The 18719-nt window shown below is 43.8% G+C and overlaps 1 protein-coding gene across 1 annotated transcript in view; it reads right to left on the bottom strand.

Annotated features, from left to right (window-relative positions):
* Positions 1-3325: 3325 nt before the first annotated feature.
* The window catches only part of MGMT (O-6-methylguanine-DNA methyltransferase), a 167790-nt gene continuing 152396 nt past the window's right edge, over positions 3326-18719 (bottom strand). The window contains exons 7-8 of the mRNA XM_049809904.1: positions 11227-11366; positions 3326-4506 (exon numbers count right to left, since the gene is read on the bottom strand). Of these exons, the coding sequence (XP_049665861.1) occupies positions 4375-4506; positions 11227-11366 (272 nt within the window). The 3' untranslated portion in view covers positions 3326-4374. The remainder of the gene's footprint in view (positions 4507-11226; positions 11367-18719) is intronic.

Below are 18719 nucleotides of genomic sequence, written 5' to 3'. Positions count from 1 at the left end.
TACTGCCCAGGTGGAATTTTTGTCTTCTGGCTTTTTTCAGGGAAAAAACCCCACCCACCCAAGCCAGCCATTAATGAGAACCGTTAAAGGCTCGCTAACAATATCCTTTCATCAACCCAAGGCGCTGCCAGCGCCCCGCGCTCACGTCAATTTTCACCTTGCGGTCCGGCTACCGCATCTCGCCCCGCCGGTGATGGAGCCCAGACCCATCGTCCACCGCTGCCGCCGGCTCCGCGCAGGCTGTGCCGCCCACCCGGCAGCTCCTCCGGCCCCCGGCCCCCGCGTTCGGCTGCCACCCGCACGTTACTTCACACGGGCCAGGGGCTGGTCTGGATCAGGGTCGGGGCGGGGGGAGAGCTGGGTCTCCATCGCTGCATCCCACCCCGGACCGGGGAGGAGAGAAATGGAGGTGGCTTCCCTCCCTCCACCTTCAGACTGCTGTGATGGGGCCAAGAGTGCCCCTCCTCACTCCCCCTCTAAGAATAACTTGGGGAGAAAAATGTGTTTTGAACACTGGGGGGGGGGGGGGGGCAAAAAAAATAATAAATTGGATTTGCTCCTCGCTAAAAATGGGGCACCACAAAAATAGCGATATTAAAAGCCAATCATCTGGAAATCCCAGACTTAAGGACAGGGAGAGATTAAAGGTTTTGCTAGGGCAGGTCTTCTGGAAAAAAAAAAAAAAAAAAAAAAGAGAAAGAAAAAAAAGGAGAAAAATTGGGAAACCCGCTCCTTTTTCAAGGCACAAATTAAGTGTATTTATTTGTTCCTTATACCCTACGCATTCTATTTGAAACAAAAATAGCACACAGCCCTTTGACAAGCTGTATTTGCACATCAGTGTAACTGAAATATCCTATCGGCTTTAACGGCAAGTGAGGGTACTGTCAGTAATATTTTCCATTGTTTTTAAAGCCGGCCGCAGTAGCACGGAGCAGAGGGTACAGCCACTCAGCAAGGGCAGGGGAGTTTGACAGAAAAGCCTTTGAACAATATTTCTATTCAATTTCTGTAAGAATATAAAAGGAATTACAATTAAATCTGTAAATGCAATTCTTTGAGGATTTTTACATTCCTATAAGATTCTTACTGAGAAATTACTCTTGAAATAGTACATAAATCTTACAGGACTCCCCTTGGATTACTGCGCTTTAAGATTTTAAGCAATCTTTCTAAAGGTTTCTTCTTTTATTGCATTTTTCGTTAAAGAAGCAGGTCTTCAGCACCACCTCACACAATAAATAAACATTTTAATACCCAGCCTATCCTTTGACCTGGGTGCAATACGTACCATAAATATTACAATTTTAAACTTCGGTAGAACATTGGGGAAAAATGATTAGAAGTAACAATCTGTGATATTTCTAGAAGAAATGATGATCTGTGATGTTAAGAGAAACAAGTGTTTAAAATTACTGCTCCTCATCTATAACTTAATATCATTTGGAAAGTGGTAGTACTGTCTTACCAACTACGTCACTGCTCCTTATTCAACTGATACAGCAAATATCAAGTACCACTTAAAAAGTGCCTGCTGCTTGAGAACTGCTTAGAAAAATGAAATGGAAACTTTATGGGCCAAATCTGTCTCGCCCTGATCAGATGACTAATTCCTCTAATTCCAAACGAATTGGTTGCATGAGAGAAGAAAATCTGGGCACATATCTAAAAATGTCCCTACCGCTACAATGAATCGGTTTTCTGTTTAAGATGCTTCCAGTATGAGCTCATTACGTCGCAAACTCCGCTTGCATGAAAGTGATCTGTAACAATCCTTAAGCCTGGGGCCCTTTCCCATTTGGTCTTGATACATAGGATGTAATCTGCATTTTTCATTCCGGCGTAAAACAGTACAACCAGTGTAGCTGCAATTCTGCTGTAAATCTGATGCAGGAAATACAACATAGTCTTCGAAAATATTTCTATTGGCCTCAGACTGGCTGCAGAGCCTGTTTTGTATGGAAAAAAAAAAGGAGGGGGGGGGGGGGGGAGAATGACCCGCTGCAAAATTCAGTTTCTTCCGTGGTCAAGGACATCTATTTCATTATAGATGTAGTTCCGCCAAAACAAATATTATTTTTGAATCTTTCATTATCTTAGTCTCTGGAAATGGGCTAAACCAGCATGTGTTGGTATTAGCTGCCGCAGAGCCAGCTGTCGTGCCTGGCTGCACAGTGTCTCAATGTCAGCGGTTCAAAGCACTGCCAGCCCGAACGGGAGGGAACCGGGGAGCTCGGAGGAACCCAAATCCGGGGAAAAAACGCGGAGCCGTCCTCCGCCAGCGCCTCGGTCCTCGTCTCTTCGGTGTTTTTTCCCCACGGCGGACGGAGACGGGTGCTGGGACTCCTGTCTTCCTTCCCGCGGGCAGAGTGCAGCGGGGCTAGTCCCCGCGGCCTGTTCTATAAAGATACAGAGATATATAGACTTTTTTTTTTTTTTTTTTTTTTTTTTTTTTGGGGGTGGGGGATGTTAACGATGTATTTCTATTAATTGCAACTCGCACAGCACCGCGGCCCCAGCAGCCGGCCGGGCTGCAAACGCCTGGAAGGGGGGTGGGTGTCTGGGGGGTGTGTGTGTTGGGTGGGGGGCACCTCCCGTTGCCCCAAATCCCCCCGCGGCCGGTCCCACGGCCCCACGGCCGGACCCACGGCCCCACGGCCGGCCCCGCGCGGCCGCCGCCCCGTGCCCAGCACCACGGCGCCCTCTGTTGGGCAGCGCGGGGGCAGCGCGGCCGCCCTGCCCGGTGTCCCACCCTCCCCCCCCCCGAAACTCCGCCACAACGCGATTTTGCGAAGAAAAAAATAAATGAAAAAAAGAAGCCAGGTTGGCTGGCTGGCTGCCTCGGAAAGGCGTCAGGCGGCCTCCAACCCCGGCGCTCACAGCCCTCGTACCTGCAAAAAAAGTATTAAAACCCACGGAGCAGGCGCGTCCCCCTTTTTCAAGCAAATACCTGGAAGAAGGCAGCGAGGGGTGTCAAAGCGAGAGAGGTTAAAGTTTACGTTTGCTGCCGTGTTCTTTTGTTGGTAGCATGGATTATATAAAAAAAAAAAAAAAAAAAAAAAACACCAAAAAAACAAACGCCCAAACTGTACATATTATAAGGCTATATTTTTATCTCGGGGTTCTGGTGACACGTACAAACCACTTGAGCTTTGCTTTCGTGGTTTATATTGCCACCAGAAACCCTTGATAAAAATACAGCTTTATATTGTACAGTTGGGTATAGTTTATTTTCTCCATATATCATATACTGTGTTTTATTTACAAACATACACAAAGACACTCGTACATGCAAAGCAGTTTTTTTATTGAAGTAATTCCGAGGTATCAATAATACTATATTAACTAACGCATCGTAACACAATAATTTCTTGGTTAGCAATGGCCTTTCTAAAGAGACATCTATGAAAATATGATAAAACACATAAAAAAATCAGTATTTCCATGTTACAATTTACGATTCCCATACTGAAAATTTCAGCTTCTGGTGGCTCGTACTTGCAGAGAACCCTGCTTAAACCACCTCAAAATTTAGCTTTAACATCTCTTGAATACTTGAATCCTTTCTACAGAGAGGCCATGGGAAATAAAGCTTCGTGTAACAGAGAAATGCAAAAATCTAAAGGAAAAAAACAAACGATAAAAGCAAACGTGCTGCTGATAAAGACGCAACTACGATGAGCTCCTCAGTATTTCGCCCCAGTTGCGCTCATCAAACTGCTTATTTAAAACAGACCTCTCGTACAATTTGCCAGCAGCTTCTCTTCCACCCGCCTTTTGCACCATTCACAAAGGCAAAATTTTTTTAGTCCCGCCTCTCGCGATCCGAAAAGAAAAGCTGGGAACGAGCAATTCCATAGCCGACGGCTTTGGAATCCATCTCAATGTGCTCCCTTAACTCCTGTTCACGTAAAACACGTAGAACACCGTTTCAGGCACCGAGGAGGCGAGGGGAGACCCGGGCGAGAGGCTGGCAGGGACCAGCCAGCTGCTTCCTCGGGGGGAGGCTTGCACCCACATTTGCCACGACCCTCCCGCTCCCTTATCCCTGCTTTAATGGACATTAAAAATAGAACAAAACAGGACTGGAGATGGGAACAAAATCCACGCACAACAGGCCTGGACCGCTGTAGTCATTCTGCTGTAAAATGTAAAAACAAGAAAGGGCAGACGAGCTGCATCCCCCAGGACGCATCCCGCTTTTTTAATATAGCGGTGCCACCACACATTTCACTTCGGATGTTGCATTATATTTATATGTCACTCAAATATTTACCATTTTTCTGAATTCTGCCGGGTGCTCTGAGAGCTTGTTATAAGCCAAGTATCCGCGGTTGTACGTCTTGGCTGGTTAGCAGCCGTGGCTGAGCTGCATCAATATGCTAACTTCTCTTTCTGGAGCTTCTCGTGCGACAAAAGCCACTCTTTCATAAGGTTTCCTCCTCCGTAGTTGCCGCTCTGCCCGCTGCTGCAAATCACCCTGTGGCACGGTATTATAATCGGGATCTGCGAAACACACAGACAGACACACACACAAAAAAAGGAAGGGAGCAAAGGGTGAGGCGAAGGGGATCGGCGGCTGGGGAAGGTGCCCATAAATCCACCGCTAAACCAGGAATCGTCCGCCACCGGGCTCGCGGGGACCGGGACTGAAGGAGCCACAGGGTTACAGAGCACGCTGGCGGAATCCCGCCGTGCCCGGGACCAGCCCGATTCTTTGGGAAAAGCAAGGATTAGGAGAAATTTGAGTACACGAGAATGATGTAAAGCCTTAAAAGGGGAAGCCCGACGTAATAAATCCCACGTAAGAAAAACTTCTCTGCGAGGAGCGGATTTTCCTGCCCCGCGCCAGCCCCCTCCAATGCCCAGGGTGGGTGACGATGCCTCGCGGACCCAAAATGCACAGGCGGACAGCAAGGAGGTACAGGACGACTCTCAATCGTCGTCCCGGGATTAGAAGAGGACGTATTTCTGGAAAAAAAACCAGACCGCTGAGGAGCGAGCTTCCCGAGCCCCAGCTCCCTCGGCAGATCTCCTCCTCTCGCTATAGCACCTCTACGTGCACTGCTGAAAAATTCTATGTAAGAACAAGGCGCTATTTATTATTTAACAGCCAGTCAATCCAAAATGGGTTGTGAATTTTTAAAACCTACAACAGGAGAGATTTAATTCACACCTAACCAATTTAAGAACTTTTTTCCTCGTGCCTTCTACTTTGTATCATTTATAGCCAAATGTCACGGATTCTGAAAAATCAATGCAAGAAGTTACAGAATAGACTGATAATGTAGAGAAGTACATAAACGTTTTTTTTTCTTATTTTTTATTACAGGTGATTATCATAGTTGAAGTACACACCATAAAAAATGCAATACATCATCTCTAATCACGCCGTATGTGTTTTGGTAACTGCATAGTAATTCAATTGCAGCGATATAGCTGTGAAAACAATAACTCACTAAAAAGTGCAGTTTTCACAAATTTGGATATTTTAAGTCAAAAAGTATAATTTATTTATATATAGACACATAGACAAATGATGTACTTTACACTGACTTATTTTAATCCCATTTAATAGTTATTTCAGTACAGTTCAAGCTGTGCTCATATTTGAGTCTGGGACGGGCAAACCCCAAAGTAGCTGAAGAGCTACTGGCCAGACCTTTATAAATCGGGGTTTTTTGGGGGGTTCTTCTGGTTTTGTCAAGCAATTTCAATGGCTGAAATTTAAAATCTTGATCTCAGCCCACAGGCTATCACGTTAGACGGGAATACACATAGGTGCTTATTGTTAATCAAGGTTTAAAAAAAATGCTTATAATAGCTGCTTTATTTGGAGTTGGCAATGCCACAAGTGAATTATGCATCCGTGACAACTCCAGTGAGTACCAATAAAATCTTTACTCTAAAAAACCATCCCGCGCTTGGTTTATGACTTCCTTAAAGAAGTTGTTTTTTGCAAGTGTTGCTCTGTTTTGGGATTTCTCTGTCTTTTACAATCCGTGTGCACAAGTTACTGCAGGCAGATTTTCTTGAGTGACAAAGCCATAACAAGCCATAACAATACACTGTAAAAAATCTCCAAGGTTAATTAGCAATTCTTTAAAAATATATACAGTAAATGAGCATATTTTGATGGCAAGGCAATAAATCTTGCTACGGACAGGGGCCAAAACCTTTTTCTGAGCCGGTTCCCTGCTGCCGCTCACATGGTGCAAAGAGACTCGAACCGGGGGTTCCGTGTACTGGGGCAATTTTGTCAGGGAGGTAAGTTGATGACTTCTCCTGCTAAACTGTGCGAGAAGATGGAATGCGTGCCCAAGTGGAGGAAAAAAAAAAAGGACTTTATTTTCAGGTGGCATGAGCTGGTAGGTCGCGCCGGGGCTTGGACGATCCCCGGGCCGGTGGAGAACCCGTTCACAAACGCTGAGCCGCTTACCATCAGGCAAGAAGAGGAGGGTGTGAAATAAATGTCGCTTTTGCCATGCCCGAAATAAAGAATTTCATACCGAGTTCGTCCTAACACACGCAAGTGCCCGTATGTCACCCTCCATAGCGTCGGATGTAAAAGAAAACGCGGTACAAAGGCTGTATCAGCGCTGTAATTTAAAAATATTGAATATTGCTTCAGTTTGGCTTAATTGTGGTGACAACTTTCAGACTACTAAAATAATTAAACCTGCTAAAATTTATTAGGGCCCTAAGGACATTTTAGAGGGAGTACTACCCTAGTCTGGAGCTTTAATGCCTCAGCTACATTTAATGTAATTTTTATCAATAACCAAGCAGCTCATAATATTATAGCTCCGCTGAAATCTTCATGCTGTGAAATCTAATTCATCTAATACACGAATCCATCACTTACACAGACCCTACCTCAAACGCTATAAAACTTCCAAACCCATAGATTTGTCTCCAACACAAATAACATGAAGGGGCCCTCGGATCAATAACGGAGTCCCTCTGATTCGGGCACCAGCTGAATATTTTCTCCAACTTCGCTTTTGTTCTTCTGGGTAGAGGCCCACAAGGGAAAGAGCTTGTTTTCACTCGCAGCCTCATCAATACCTAAATCCTGGTGAACAAGTGACACTGAGAAGCTGTAATCAATAGCTCCCTGTGCGTTTTTTCTTCTGGTCAAATGGTTCAGCACTACTGACAGCCCTGACACTCAGAACATGATGCTAAATCTTTATCAACAGCCATCTGGGTGACTGGCAGAACAAGACTCGGGCGGTCATTAACGCTCGTGGCAATCTGTGAATAAACTAACTCCTCGATAATGCGTTTGTTTAGCAAAAAGGTGGGGAAAAAAACTCCCTGCACAAGGTATCGATCGCCTTTGAACTGCATTTAGCAAATTCCGTCTGAGGATGGAGCGGAGCGGTGCTCCGCCGCGGCGCTCCGCTCGTTAAAGAGTTTTCAATTTGAGGTAACGGAAACCCGACCGTCCCATTATACTGCTGATGGGCTGGAGACCTCCAGAAACTGCCAAACTGTCAAAACCCCATCAGCCAGGGCGCAACGGAAACGGCTGAAGTACCACGTTGTAAATACAACAAGAATCCCGCTTAGCAAAAAATAATCTTGCGGTTTCCTCATGTCCTATTGCTTTTTCTCCCCCTCTTCCCCGACAGAAACAAATACTGCAACGTCACCCAGCACGCGCCCTGGTTATTGCCAGCCACCGAAGGAATTAACGCCCAAGTAGTTTTAGGTGTCCACAACGTTTCAAATCCATCCTTCACAATCTTCTCATAAATGCACGATTACGTCTACCGCTCTCCAATGTTTAAAACATTTTGGCTGAATAATATCCTTGACTTAGGATAGATCGATACTGGCACCCAGTTGTACACTTAGCTGGGCTTTAGCCTAAACAATAACGCAGTTGGAGAGAATATAAAAACCAACGTATGCAGCTATGACTGCCGTTAACAGACCGCTGAAGACGTCTTATTTAAGGCACAGAGCAGTCATTTAGGATGGCCTTGGACTAATCAGCCCAACATTCGCCATTTCCCACGAGTCTCCATGATTTCTTTTTGATCCTCCTATACTAGTCTAATGAGATTTTTAATTGAACTTTATGGGTTCCCTTTGAGGACCACAGACCTTGCAATCAATGTGAACCACAGTAAACTATTTGAAGTTTCTCTTGCAAAAGGTGAGCCATCCCCACCATGTCCTTGGCATAAATTGAGGCAAAGATGTCGCATCTTTCAGCTGCTGCTGGCACCTATTCCACCTTCTCATAAAGTTGAAGGTCATCGTATGAATTATGTGAAGTAACCCAACTACAAAGGGAAACCTGTGGAATGCACACTACCAAAATTAAAGACCAACCCTTGATTTGTAGAAGGAAGAAATGTTCTGGTATTTTGTGGAGCAAGCCGAGATTCGCAATTTTATCAACACGTTTGAGGAACAATGCAACGCCAGGCTCGGGTTTATTTCAAATGCTCGTTTTTACTGTTATTACGATCCTCATTAAATCATGTTTATGATTTAGTCATCACGTTTATAATTTAGTCCTTTAATCATAGGAAGCATCTCAAGGTGCAAACACACTACGATTTTGCTATTTTGCATAGCTTCTGCAGCAATCATTAATCGAAGCATTCACTTTTATTTCACATTCGCAATAAAAGCATTCACTAGTTTCAGCTTCCCTCCTGCGAACAAAAATCACTAATCTGCTGCTTAACAAAACATCACATTTCTGCAATAATTTCAAAGCAATTGCTCCTCAAAACCGGTATTTATATCCTAGAGCTCACGTTGCAGGTGTAGCAGTTGTTAACACCACAGCTCTTTGCATTCTGCGCTGATACGTTAATGATGCTGCAGTCCAGATGACGTGTTCGGTTTAATGAACTGTTTAGTTAGATTCAAAGCTCAATATCTCATCTGATAAACAGACTGCAAGTGTGTTTATATACGTACAAGGTTCACGGGTATCCTGCAATTCTACGCAGGTAGCACACGACTATAGAAACTCACATAACGTCTAATGGCTTTAAGCTTCTAAGCTCAATAAAGAAGTACACCCTGATATTTTAAGCGTCTATCAGATTTTCCTATGAAACAGTTCATATAAGCAGTATAAAGCTACGTTTCGTCAATACGCTGTATTGTACTTGACAATACAAACTATTTTAATATGATGGAATGCTTTCCAATATAATATGGTGTACATTAAGATAAGGCAATACAATGCAAACCTACAGGAAACAGTTCTCAAAGAATAACAATACAGTGTTGTGCAAAAGGATATGTAATTGCTATCGCCTAGAAATGTACCCAGCTTTGCCCTCAGGCTGCAGTGGAGCAGCAGCATCCAAAGTAGCGGTAACAGCAGGTTGTGGTGTGAAAATTCCTGCTTTTTCCCCTGTGAGGAAGGATGAAAATAGTTCTGAAAATATACAGCAAAGCTACGGCAATTTTTTTTTAAATGGGGTCCTATCTTATTATTGTTATTTCCCATCCCGTACTATGGCCGCAGTGCTTTCTGTCCCCAGCAGAAAATTTTTAAGCATATTATAGATAATAATGCATAGCTTTAGGGGAAAAGAGCTATATTAATATAATACCACCCCAATATTTCATAACAGAAAGCTGACGATAAAAAAAAAAGACATCAGTACTGTAACGAGAGGCCAGCCCATTCCAAACCACGTTTTTATCGCTATGCATCTCCTGTAGTTAATCTGTAATTTCACACATATTCCACATGCAAACACACACATAGTCCTTTTGCACTTCAGTGCGAGCACCTCTTCGCTATGTTTCTCATATTTCTCCTATAAATCTTTACACGGCCCTTCAGACCCATGAACCACGATATGGAGGTTGACTACGCATAATACGCAGGTTGGTATTATGAATGAGGTGAAATACAAAGGTAATATGTGGCACTGCAAACCCCCCTCACCTTTATTATTTCTGTATGTAAAGCCACCGCCTGTAGAAAACCAGATTTTCTAACCCGCTTTGCAACTACACGTTACAGTCTCATATGTACCTTATTAAAGAAAATACCGAGAGGACCGAACGGAAAACCAACACAGGAGGTCAAAGATTACGGCAGGTATAACGCTGGAGAAAAGCAGAGGAATTCGGGTATGGAAAGACACATGTTGCTCAGGGCGAGTGCTAATGAGGGAAAATACGTGGAAGAATGGCTAAAAAAGCCACAGTGACATTAACAGAAATCAAAGTTTTTTATTTTTTTAAAGGCACGTAGCAAGGGAACCAACGTGTAAAGACAGCGGCATTCGCATTACCGGCTTCTCCTTGCCTTTGCCATCCGGCTGCGGCTCCGGTCCCACGCGGGACGTGCCCACCCGTGCGCCCGAGCCCCCCGAACCGCCTCCTCCCTCCTCGGGCAGCGCAGGTACGTCCGCTGCAGCCCCGAAACCCTCCGGTTCAGGACGGGGCTGCTCCAAGGGGCTGCGAACCCACCCGCGCTGCAAGACACGACCCGCTGACTCTCACCAACTCCACTTAACGCCCGTCGGGGCGACGCAGGTGCACGAATGCATCTGGAAATCTAATCCTGGACAACTCGAAGGGAGAGGTAATTACTGGGAAGACAGGCAGAGACCAAGTATTATAACACAACTGTTTTTTCCAGAATCCACAGGCCTAACTAACCTGGAGGGCTACTCCCTCCCATTGGTTCAAATTCAGGCAACTCACCTGTATCCAGTGGAGAAATGCCATTTACAGCTGGTTTGGAGCACACAGGGGAAAAAAACGTATTGGAAAAACCATACTGACAATTAGGGATTTGATTCAAACGTGTACCTACTTGATTTAAAATCCCTCCTCTTCCCCATTTTCAGAAACATATCCATGCCAGAGAGGATGGACTGCTGTTAACGCAACCGAAGCTACTCACACCCTGCCAAAATGAGGTCCGTATCGGGGGATAAAAGACTTCCCTCGCCCGAGAATATCTAAGAAGTTTGAGAACAAAATGCGTAGAGGCTGATGAATTAGAAGAAGTGTTTCTCTTTCAAATCTAATGCCATAAATGGTAGGGAATAAATCACATTAAACTGGGTTGTGCATTATTGCTGATTAAAAACACTTACTGACCTTATTACTCATGGTAGACCAGTTTTCATAGCAGATAAATTTAATCTAATGACATTTAGCCCGCAAAGCTCTCTAAATCCACCATCTTCCATCAACTTTATTTAAAAGTTGACATGAACTTACAGGATTGCTCCTCATCGCTCCTCCCACCGCTCTCGCTGCTCTGCTGTTGCCTGCGAGGACTGCTAATTGCTTGTAGGAAACGGCCTCTCCAAACTTCACGTCTCTCAACAAGGTCCACAACACTTGTCTGGTGAACGAATCTGCAAAGAAGACGAAGCGAGCACTGTTCGTATGCATGGCTGAAAAAACCAAGATGAAATATTCAAAAAGCCAACGCAAAGCAGAGTCTCAATAGCAGCTTTCTAATTTAAATTTAAACAGCCCCGATGCACTGTCCTGTTATTGTATCCTATATTACTACATTTAAATACATGATTATTAGAAAGAGTGCTTCAAGTAACCGATCACTATAAAAAAGGATTTAAGGCTTTGATTTTCCTATATTTTTAATTTGCTTCAAGTACAATTATCCTGTTAACTCATACAATGTGGTTTTTCCATTAAATTGGCAGAGTATAAATTAGCATAGAGTCAAATTAAAAAGGGAAGAAATAACCGGCTCTACCTCTTTTACAAAGCCCTCGCATCTCCAGCTAATTTCCAACTTCAGCTGGGACACGCGGCAGAAGAAGCCCTAGAGCCAGCGGACTCGGTATTATCCTGGCTGACTGCATTTTATAGTCGAGACCCCCAAGCTACTGCTCAGTATTGCAGACATTACAAAATGTAAGGACTAGCTGTGACCTTGAATGTACGGCACATCCTTAATGATAGAGGGCTCTGAAAAAAATAATAATGTATCTTCCATTATTTTAATTTTAATTCACCAGCAAATTGCTTCTAAGTGTTCCAATTGCTGAAATAATGAATAAGCAAATGCATTAGGACCAGCTTTCTTCTGCATCTCAGGGTTTTACCTTCCCATCCCAGGATTATTTTACAAAAGGAAAACCGATAGTTGCGTTTGGATTTTAGTTGGGCTGAACACCTATTGCTCTTCCAAGGCACTTGTTAAAGCTTTGAAGATCTAACTAGTGAATAACTTACTGAGAGGAGTGAGCTGGTGAATAAAAAAAAAAAAAAAAAAAAAAAGAAAAAAGGAGAAAAAAAGGAAAAGCGACCCCTTCCCCCAGCTGACAGCTTCAGTCTCCTGCTTTGGCAAAGAAACAAACTGATTAAAAACATTTTCTTTCTTTAGTTGTCAAAAAAGACATTGATTACGTTACATAGGAACATAGCGAAATGTGATTTTGTTCTTAAAGGAAACCCATACAGCATTATGTGTGTGTTAAATAATAAAAATCACTTCTTAACTGAAGGGAATGATAATCACTTCATTGAAAAAATCTGTTTAGTCTTTATTATAACATTAAGCAAATTAAACATCAGCATAATCCAGGTGATACGAGAAAAGGGTCATCAAAGAAATTAACTTTGTTGTTCATTAATTTACATGGATTAGTAGAGGGCAAAGAGATAGCAAATCTGCTCTAGTTTTTTATGATATAATTTCAAACTGTACACCATTTGTGGCAGTAGGGTGACTTTGGGGTTAATCAGACTGATTTGTCCTTTTAATTGCTTTCTATTCAAAGAAAATTCATTAGATAATGTTCTCTTCAAAATTCATGAATCAATTTAACTGAAGAAACCACATTAACAGCTTTGGGTTCATTAGCACAAGCAGTTGTGTTACTAGCTGATTGCTAGGAGGGTTTCCTTAGGCAAACAGATTTTGTTTACTGTGATTTCTTCAGAAAGGTTTATTTCAAATCAAATTGTTACTTATTATTTTTTTAACCTTCTTTTTAAGCCAGCAAGACTAGTGTTAACCTCGCCTACTTAGGGGTCTTGGGGAATTATTGCCTGATGTCATCTTTTAAATCAATGAAACGCAGTGACTGCACGTCGCTGGGGCCCGAGTCCAAAAAATCCCCTTTTCTTCCCTCATTTTTGGCAGAGAAGGCGGTGGGCTGGGACGTGACAGACCCGTAACTTTCTGAAACCCGTAGGAATAAGGGGTGAAGCGGGTGCAGAGCGCGCCGGAGCACCGGGCGGCCGCGGGAGGACGGGGCAGCTCCAGAGCCCCCCCAGCAGTAGCACCACCGTGCCAAGCGATGCCCAAATTATTGAGTACCTTTTAACATGCTACAAGAAGGACAGAGATTATCCTCTTCTGACAAGCAGGGGCAGAGATTATCCTCTTTCCAGAGCCACTGCACATTTTTCATGGGAGAATATATACTGTCTCTGCACCCACATAAAACACTCAAAGTTATAGTTCAAAAGAATGAAATATTTAGCAATCATGCACATCATTTTATAAATGTATCTGAAAACTCAATTTCATCCTGTAGGGAGCAAATGCATTAATTAGTTTAAGCAGCTCTAAGAGACAGTGCCAAATACTGTTATTAAACTGTCTGCAAGTGTGAGTGCCTGTAAGCATAACCTGCCCAAATTAGATGGCTGAACTTTCACCAATTTTCAGTGCGTGCCAACATTTTATGCCGTTAAATGTCATTATAAAGTGCTGTAAAATACGCACATAAAAATTAACACACACAAATTCTCTCGTTACATGAAAACACTTTATACCTCCGCGAGCTGAGGATGCCCACGTCATTCTGGAGTGGCAGATGCCAGCAGAGCAATGGCTGAACCGAACCACTTTGTAGGAATGGGAATATCAGAGGTTTTCTCCTTCCTCCACACCCACCGACAGCACACCCTAGACATACTCCCTCCAGGTGACCAGCCTCTGGACTGCCCTCTTGCCAAGCAACACAACATTATGGCCAACACAGAGCAACCAGCTATTTCTCATTTAAACGCCCAGTGACTTGTCAGATTTTACATCCGAACACACACCTCACCAGTTCCCACTGGGAGCTGGAGCTGCGCCAGGAAGGCTGGGGTGAAGGTGGACTGAAGGATGGGGAAGGGACAGACCTGTGACCGACTTGGGTTTCCAACTCTCCACAGCCCCATTCCCACCTCCAGCTGCTGCATCCATGGCACCCAGGGACCACAGAGGTCCTTGGGAGGGTTTCAGAGAATCACAGAACGGGTTGGGTTGGAAGGGACCTTGAAGATCATCTTGTTCCAGCCTCCCTGCCATGGGCAGGGACACCTTCCACCAGACCAGGTTGCTCCAAGCCCCATCCAGCCTGGCCTTGAACAACCCACAACCTCTCTGGGCAACCCGTTCCAGTGCCTCACCACCCTCAGCGTAAAAAACCGTCTTCCTTATATCTAGTCTGAATCTACACTCTTAGTTTAAAACTATTAGCCCTTGTCCTGTCGCAACAGGCCCTACTAAAAAGTCTGTGCCCAACTTTCTTATAAGCCCCCTGTAGGCACTGGCAGGCTGCTCTAAGGTCTCCCCAGAGCCTTCTCTTCTCCGGGCTGAACAAACCCTGTTTAACAACAGGCGACAGGTGAATGACTTCTTGGACGTTTTCCTCCTACGGGCATCACCGTGCATTACTTGCTGGTCAAAAACCTCGTAATTGTGCATTACTATCAGCCCTGCCAATTGCGTGGTAAATTGGCAAAGCAACGCACCATGACGCCAAGCATGGATGTGCCAGGACTGATCTGAAATTAATATTTACAGAGAAGTTATAAGCCCCTAAAAAGAGGGACTGACCCTGACCCTGCTGTTAATACCTAAATGCTTCAGAGGTCACTCACGACAGCCCGCTAGACTTTAATTCTCTACATAAAGATGTTACGTGCGCGGGGATAACAGAGTGAAAATCAAGTTTACTTTAAACACCTGCCAAACCACAACTTTTAATGTGATTGAAGGCGGCCATTAGTATAAAGAAGCGAAGTCATACGCTGCTATCTAATACCGCGCTGCCGGAGCATTTACCGCGTTAGGAAGGGGCTCAGCCCCCGCGGCAGGCAGGGAGGATGCTCCGGGCAACGCAGGGGGAAAAAGCGGAGTCACCGGCATCGGTCCCCTCCTGCCCCGCTCTGCGCAGGGCTCGGGGCAAGAGAGCTTCAAAAGATACACAGTCTGATTTTACATCCTTTTTAATCCCTTCGATTAAGAGGGATTAAAGATAGACCGTTTTTTTTTCCTTCTCCTCAACACCGATCACTGGGAATGTTAGTTTTTCTGTTTGTTGTGGTTTTTTGGTTGGTTCCCACCCCCAAGAGTTTTTGCAGATGCAAAGAAACAGTTATAAATACTCACCCCTTCTTGCCAGCTTTTTCGCAGCCTGTCTGGGGTACTACATAGACAACTTTTTTGTTTGTTTTTATGCTTATCGGTTTTCACTGTTATTACTATTGGTAAAAACCCAAATAGATCAAGCATAACGCTTGAAAAATACTCCAACTTGTCTACCAAACAGCAGTTCCCACAGCAGCATGAGCTTCCACCTAATCCAGAAAACTTAATTTGGCTCTTGGGCCTTGGAAGAACAGATTCTTATTCAAACTGAAGAACTTCTACCGACAACAGGCAACTGTGTAAACAGTTAATGCAAGCAAGGGTGCTAATTTTTAGCAATTTTGAACCTCCTTGCTATTAAGCAGGCTGTTAAAGCCATATTAAGCATGTCACCTAAACAGCAGTCTGAATACTAACAATCGCTGCTACCCTACCCTAGACTGAACTAGCAAGCAGAATGTGAAAGAGATAAATGCTTGTCTAGTCTCTTAACTGTTTAATTATATTTTGCTCTTGTTACGAGGCAGATCAAGAAATGCTTTTCTTCCCTTTTACAATGGCTGCGAGTCCCTGACCACTGGTACTCTGGTAAAAAATGCAATTATTAGTTGCTATTAAAGGATTACTGGGAATATAGATTAGACAGTACAGTGATACTGTATCCTGTAAAATAGTCCAAACATCTCACCGCAACAGAAGCAAAGGATTGCTTAAAATCAGGGGTGCTGCAACCATCTGGCCAAAGTCATTGAGAAAAGACTATGAACTTTTACTGTTGCTGTCTGCGTGTGTGATATTGATATATAATGGAGACAGAATGTGCCTAACTGAAAATAATGAAGTTAAACTTTACCTTTATGATTGCCTAAATAGCTGAACCAAAGCAAAGACCTTGGCCATTTTGAATGACCAAGCTTTACAAATGAAGATGCAAATATAATCTAATTATTCTAGAGTATCTATTACTGACGTTATATAATCCATCAACCTCACAGTAAAAAAAAAAGTATTTACAAAAATGAAAGTGGCAAAAGTTCCAACAAAATCATATTTCATTTTAACAGGTAAATAATGGAGGGATTGGAGAAGTATTTACCTCAATCCTACCTCTAGTTAGTCCAAGACCTGTGAGAGCACCTCTGTGCCTCTTATGTTGGATATAGAGTCAAACAAAAATTCCTCAGTTAAAAACATGGCAATTTTATTTATAAGACACAGATCTAATGGAAACCCCCTGTCTCAAAAGCATCAGCCTAAACATTTTTTTTTTTTTTTAACATTTTTGTCAAAAACTTCCTTGCAGAATAAAATTCACTCGCTCATCGTGTCTGCTACTGAGCACACTTACAACACCCAGCACATCTATTTCTCCTCCTAACATTCATTGTCTGAGCTCGTACTAGTAGTTTGCTCAAATTTCCTACTCTGTATTTGCCCAGCCTTGACTCCATCTGAGGTCTCTTGCCACCACTCCAAAACAAACGTTTGTAAGGGATAACTGCCACATCGATCCTTTCCTACCACCGTTCTACAACTGCACGGTTCGGGTGACTCATGCAAGAGTTTCCCATGCTCTGTCCTAGTTATGATTGCATTTAATTAGCTAAATTAATATTTACACCTGAAACATATCACTGTCACATCATCCAGATCTGACCCCTCGCTCCTGCCTCTGTTGATTCCCCACCACGTCAGAGGTGGGTGCTCAGTGCCACCCTCCGCAGGGCAGAGCCACCGGACCCGCACAGACAGCATACCTCAACTGCAGACATTTCACACTTTTTTATATTTTTATTTATTTACTTAATTATTTCTCACCAGCACACCACTATACCAGGGATCGTAACAACGGGTTGCGTTTCTAGTGTGTATTGCAGTGGCACAACTGAAGGAGCGATACTCCTTGAAAACGTTGCATTTTTCCCCAGTAGAGGAAACATTCTACTTTCATTCTACCTTTATCTGTAGAAAAATTAAGGTCAACTGCAATGCATTTTGACTACAGAGCTAGCAGCCATTCAAGTAGATGTCATTAAGCGTTCGAGAATCCAAAACCCCAAACCACCCCGGCGTGTAACACTGACAACAGCTGAAGTTAACTGCCCCCTCCAACGCAGGCGTCTTTGGGGAACCTCAGTCCTTGCAGCAGACCCTGCCGTGCCCATTTCTGCCCCGCGCGAGCCCTTTACCGTCTCGTCTACTGTTTTCTGAATACTGCTCTGCAGACACAGTTGCATGAGTAAATACTTGATGAAATTCAAAACATCGGTTCATAAAAATTAGGCAGTCCATATTAAAACCATTAGAGTACACTAGAGCATTTGCTAATGTGGCTCAGGTGTCATCTCGTGCTCTCCCACAGGTCAGGATGTTCCCCTTTCTGAGCAGTACAGAAATGTGGGCGAGGGGAGTGCTTTTGTAACGCTTTTATGTATTGCCTGTGCATGCGTGTGTGTCTGCAATATGTAATATAATAAAATATAAACACAACTATAATTTATAAACATACTATATATCTGTATCACTTAAGTGAAAAATGTACCAGTTTGCTTTCTTTTACTATATATAATGTTCAGGCTGGCTCACATTAAGTGGCCGAGCTATGTTAAAACCCAATTAATGGGAGCTGTTTCTGATCTGTAGTTTAACACAGTTTTAAATGCAGTTCCCTTCAGACTGCTGAAGGGGTTGTGGGGCCAAATTCTATCCTTAGAAGCAAGTAACTCTCCCTGGACCTCATCCAGCAGTATTTCTGCAGGTTAAACTCCCTGGAAGTCAGCGGATGTTTTACTTGAGCGGTAACTGATATTCTGACCCATTTCTTTTGCGCGGTAGCCTTAATAGCAGTTTGCTATGCACTTGCAAGAGCAGCCTATAATTTCCGAGCTGACGGAAACGAGGAGTTTGATGCTCAGCACCAGCCCTTTACATCCCCTGGCCGTGGCACGTTGCAAACTTCCCCAGATTCCCACTCCCAAATTCAAACCCAAGCAAGGTTTTATGCAAACTAACGACTCCTTAAGCATTAGCAACTTCATCTAAGCGAAATATTCATACCAGACGTTGAATGCCACGACATCCCTGAACAGGCTGGGGCTGGGTTTTGGAGTCCGTGGACCGGTAAGATGGAGGAAATTGCAAAGCACTTGACAACTCCCTCTTGGGCTACGGCACAGACCATGTCGTTGCACAGCATCCCCTGCCAGGTGATTTGTGCAGCTGTTTGCAGCAGCGGTACAGTTAAATGAAGAAGCCACCTGATTATCCTCTGAGCTGTAGGTAATACACCGAGCTGCAATTGCTACAGGAGAGGAGAACAAATGCTTTGGATGAAGAGACAGAGAAAATATCAGTCTCTTCCCAGCCA

This window comes from Accipiter gentilis, chromosome 9, assembly GCF_929443795.1.
Source record: "Accipiter gentilis chromosome 9, bAccGen1.1, whole genome shotgun sequence".
NCBI classification, from domain to species: Eukaryota; Metazoa; Chordata; class Aves; order Accipitriformes; family Accipitridae; genus Astur; species Astur gentilis.
This window is presented reverse-complemented; position numbering and strand designations above follow the sequence as displayed.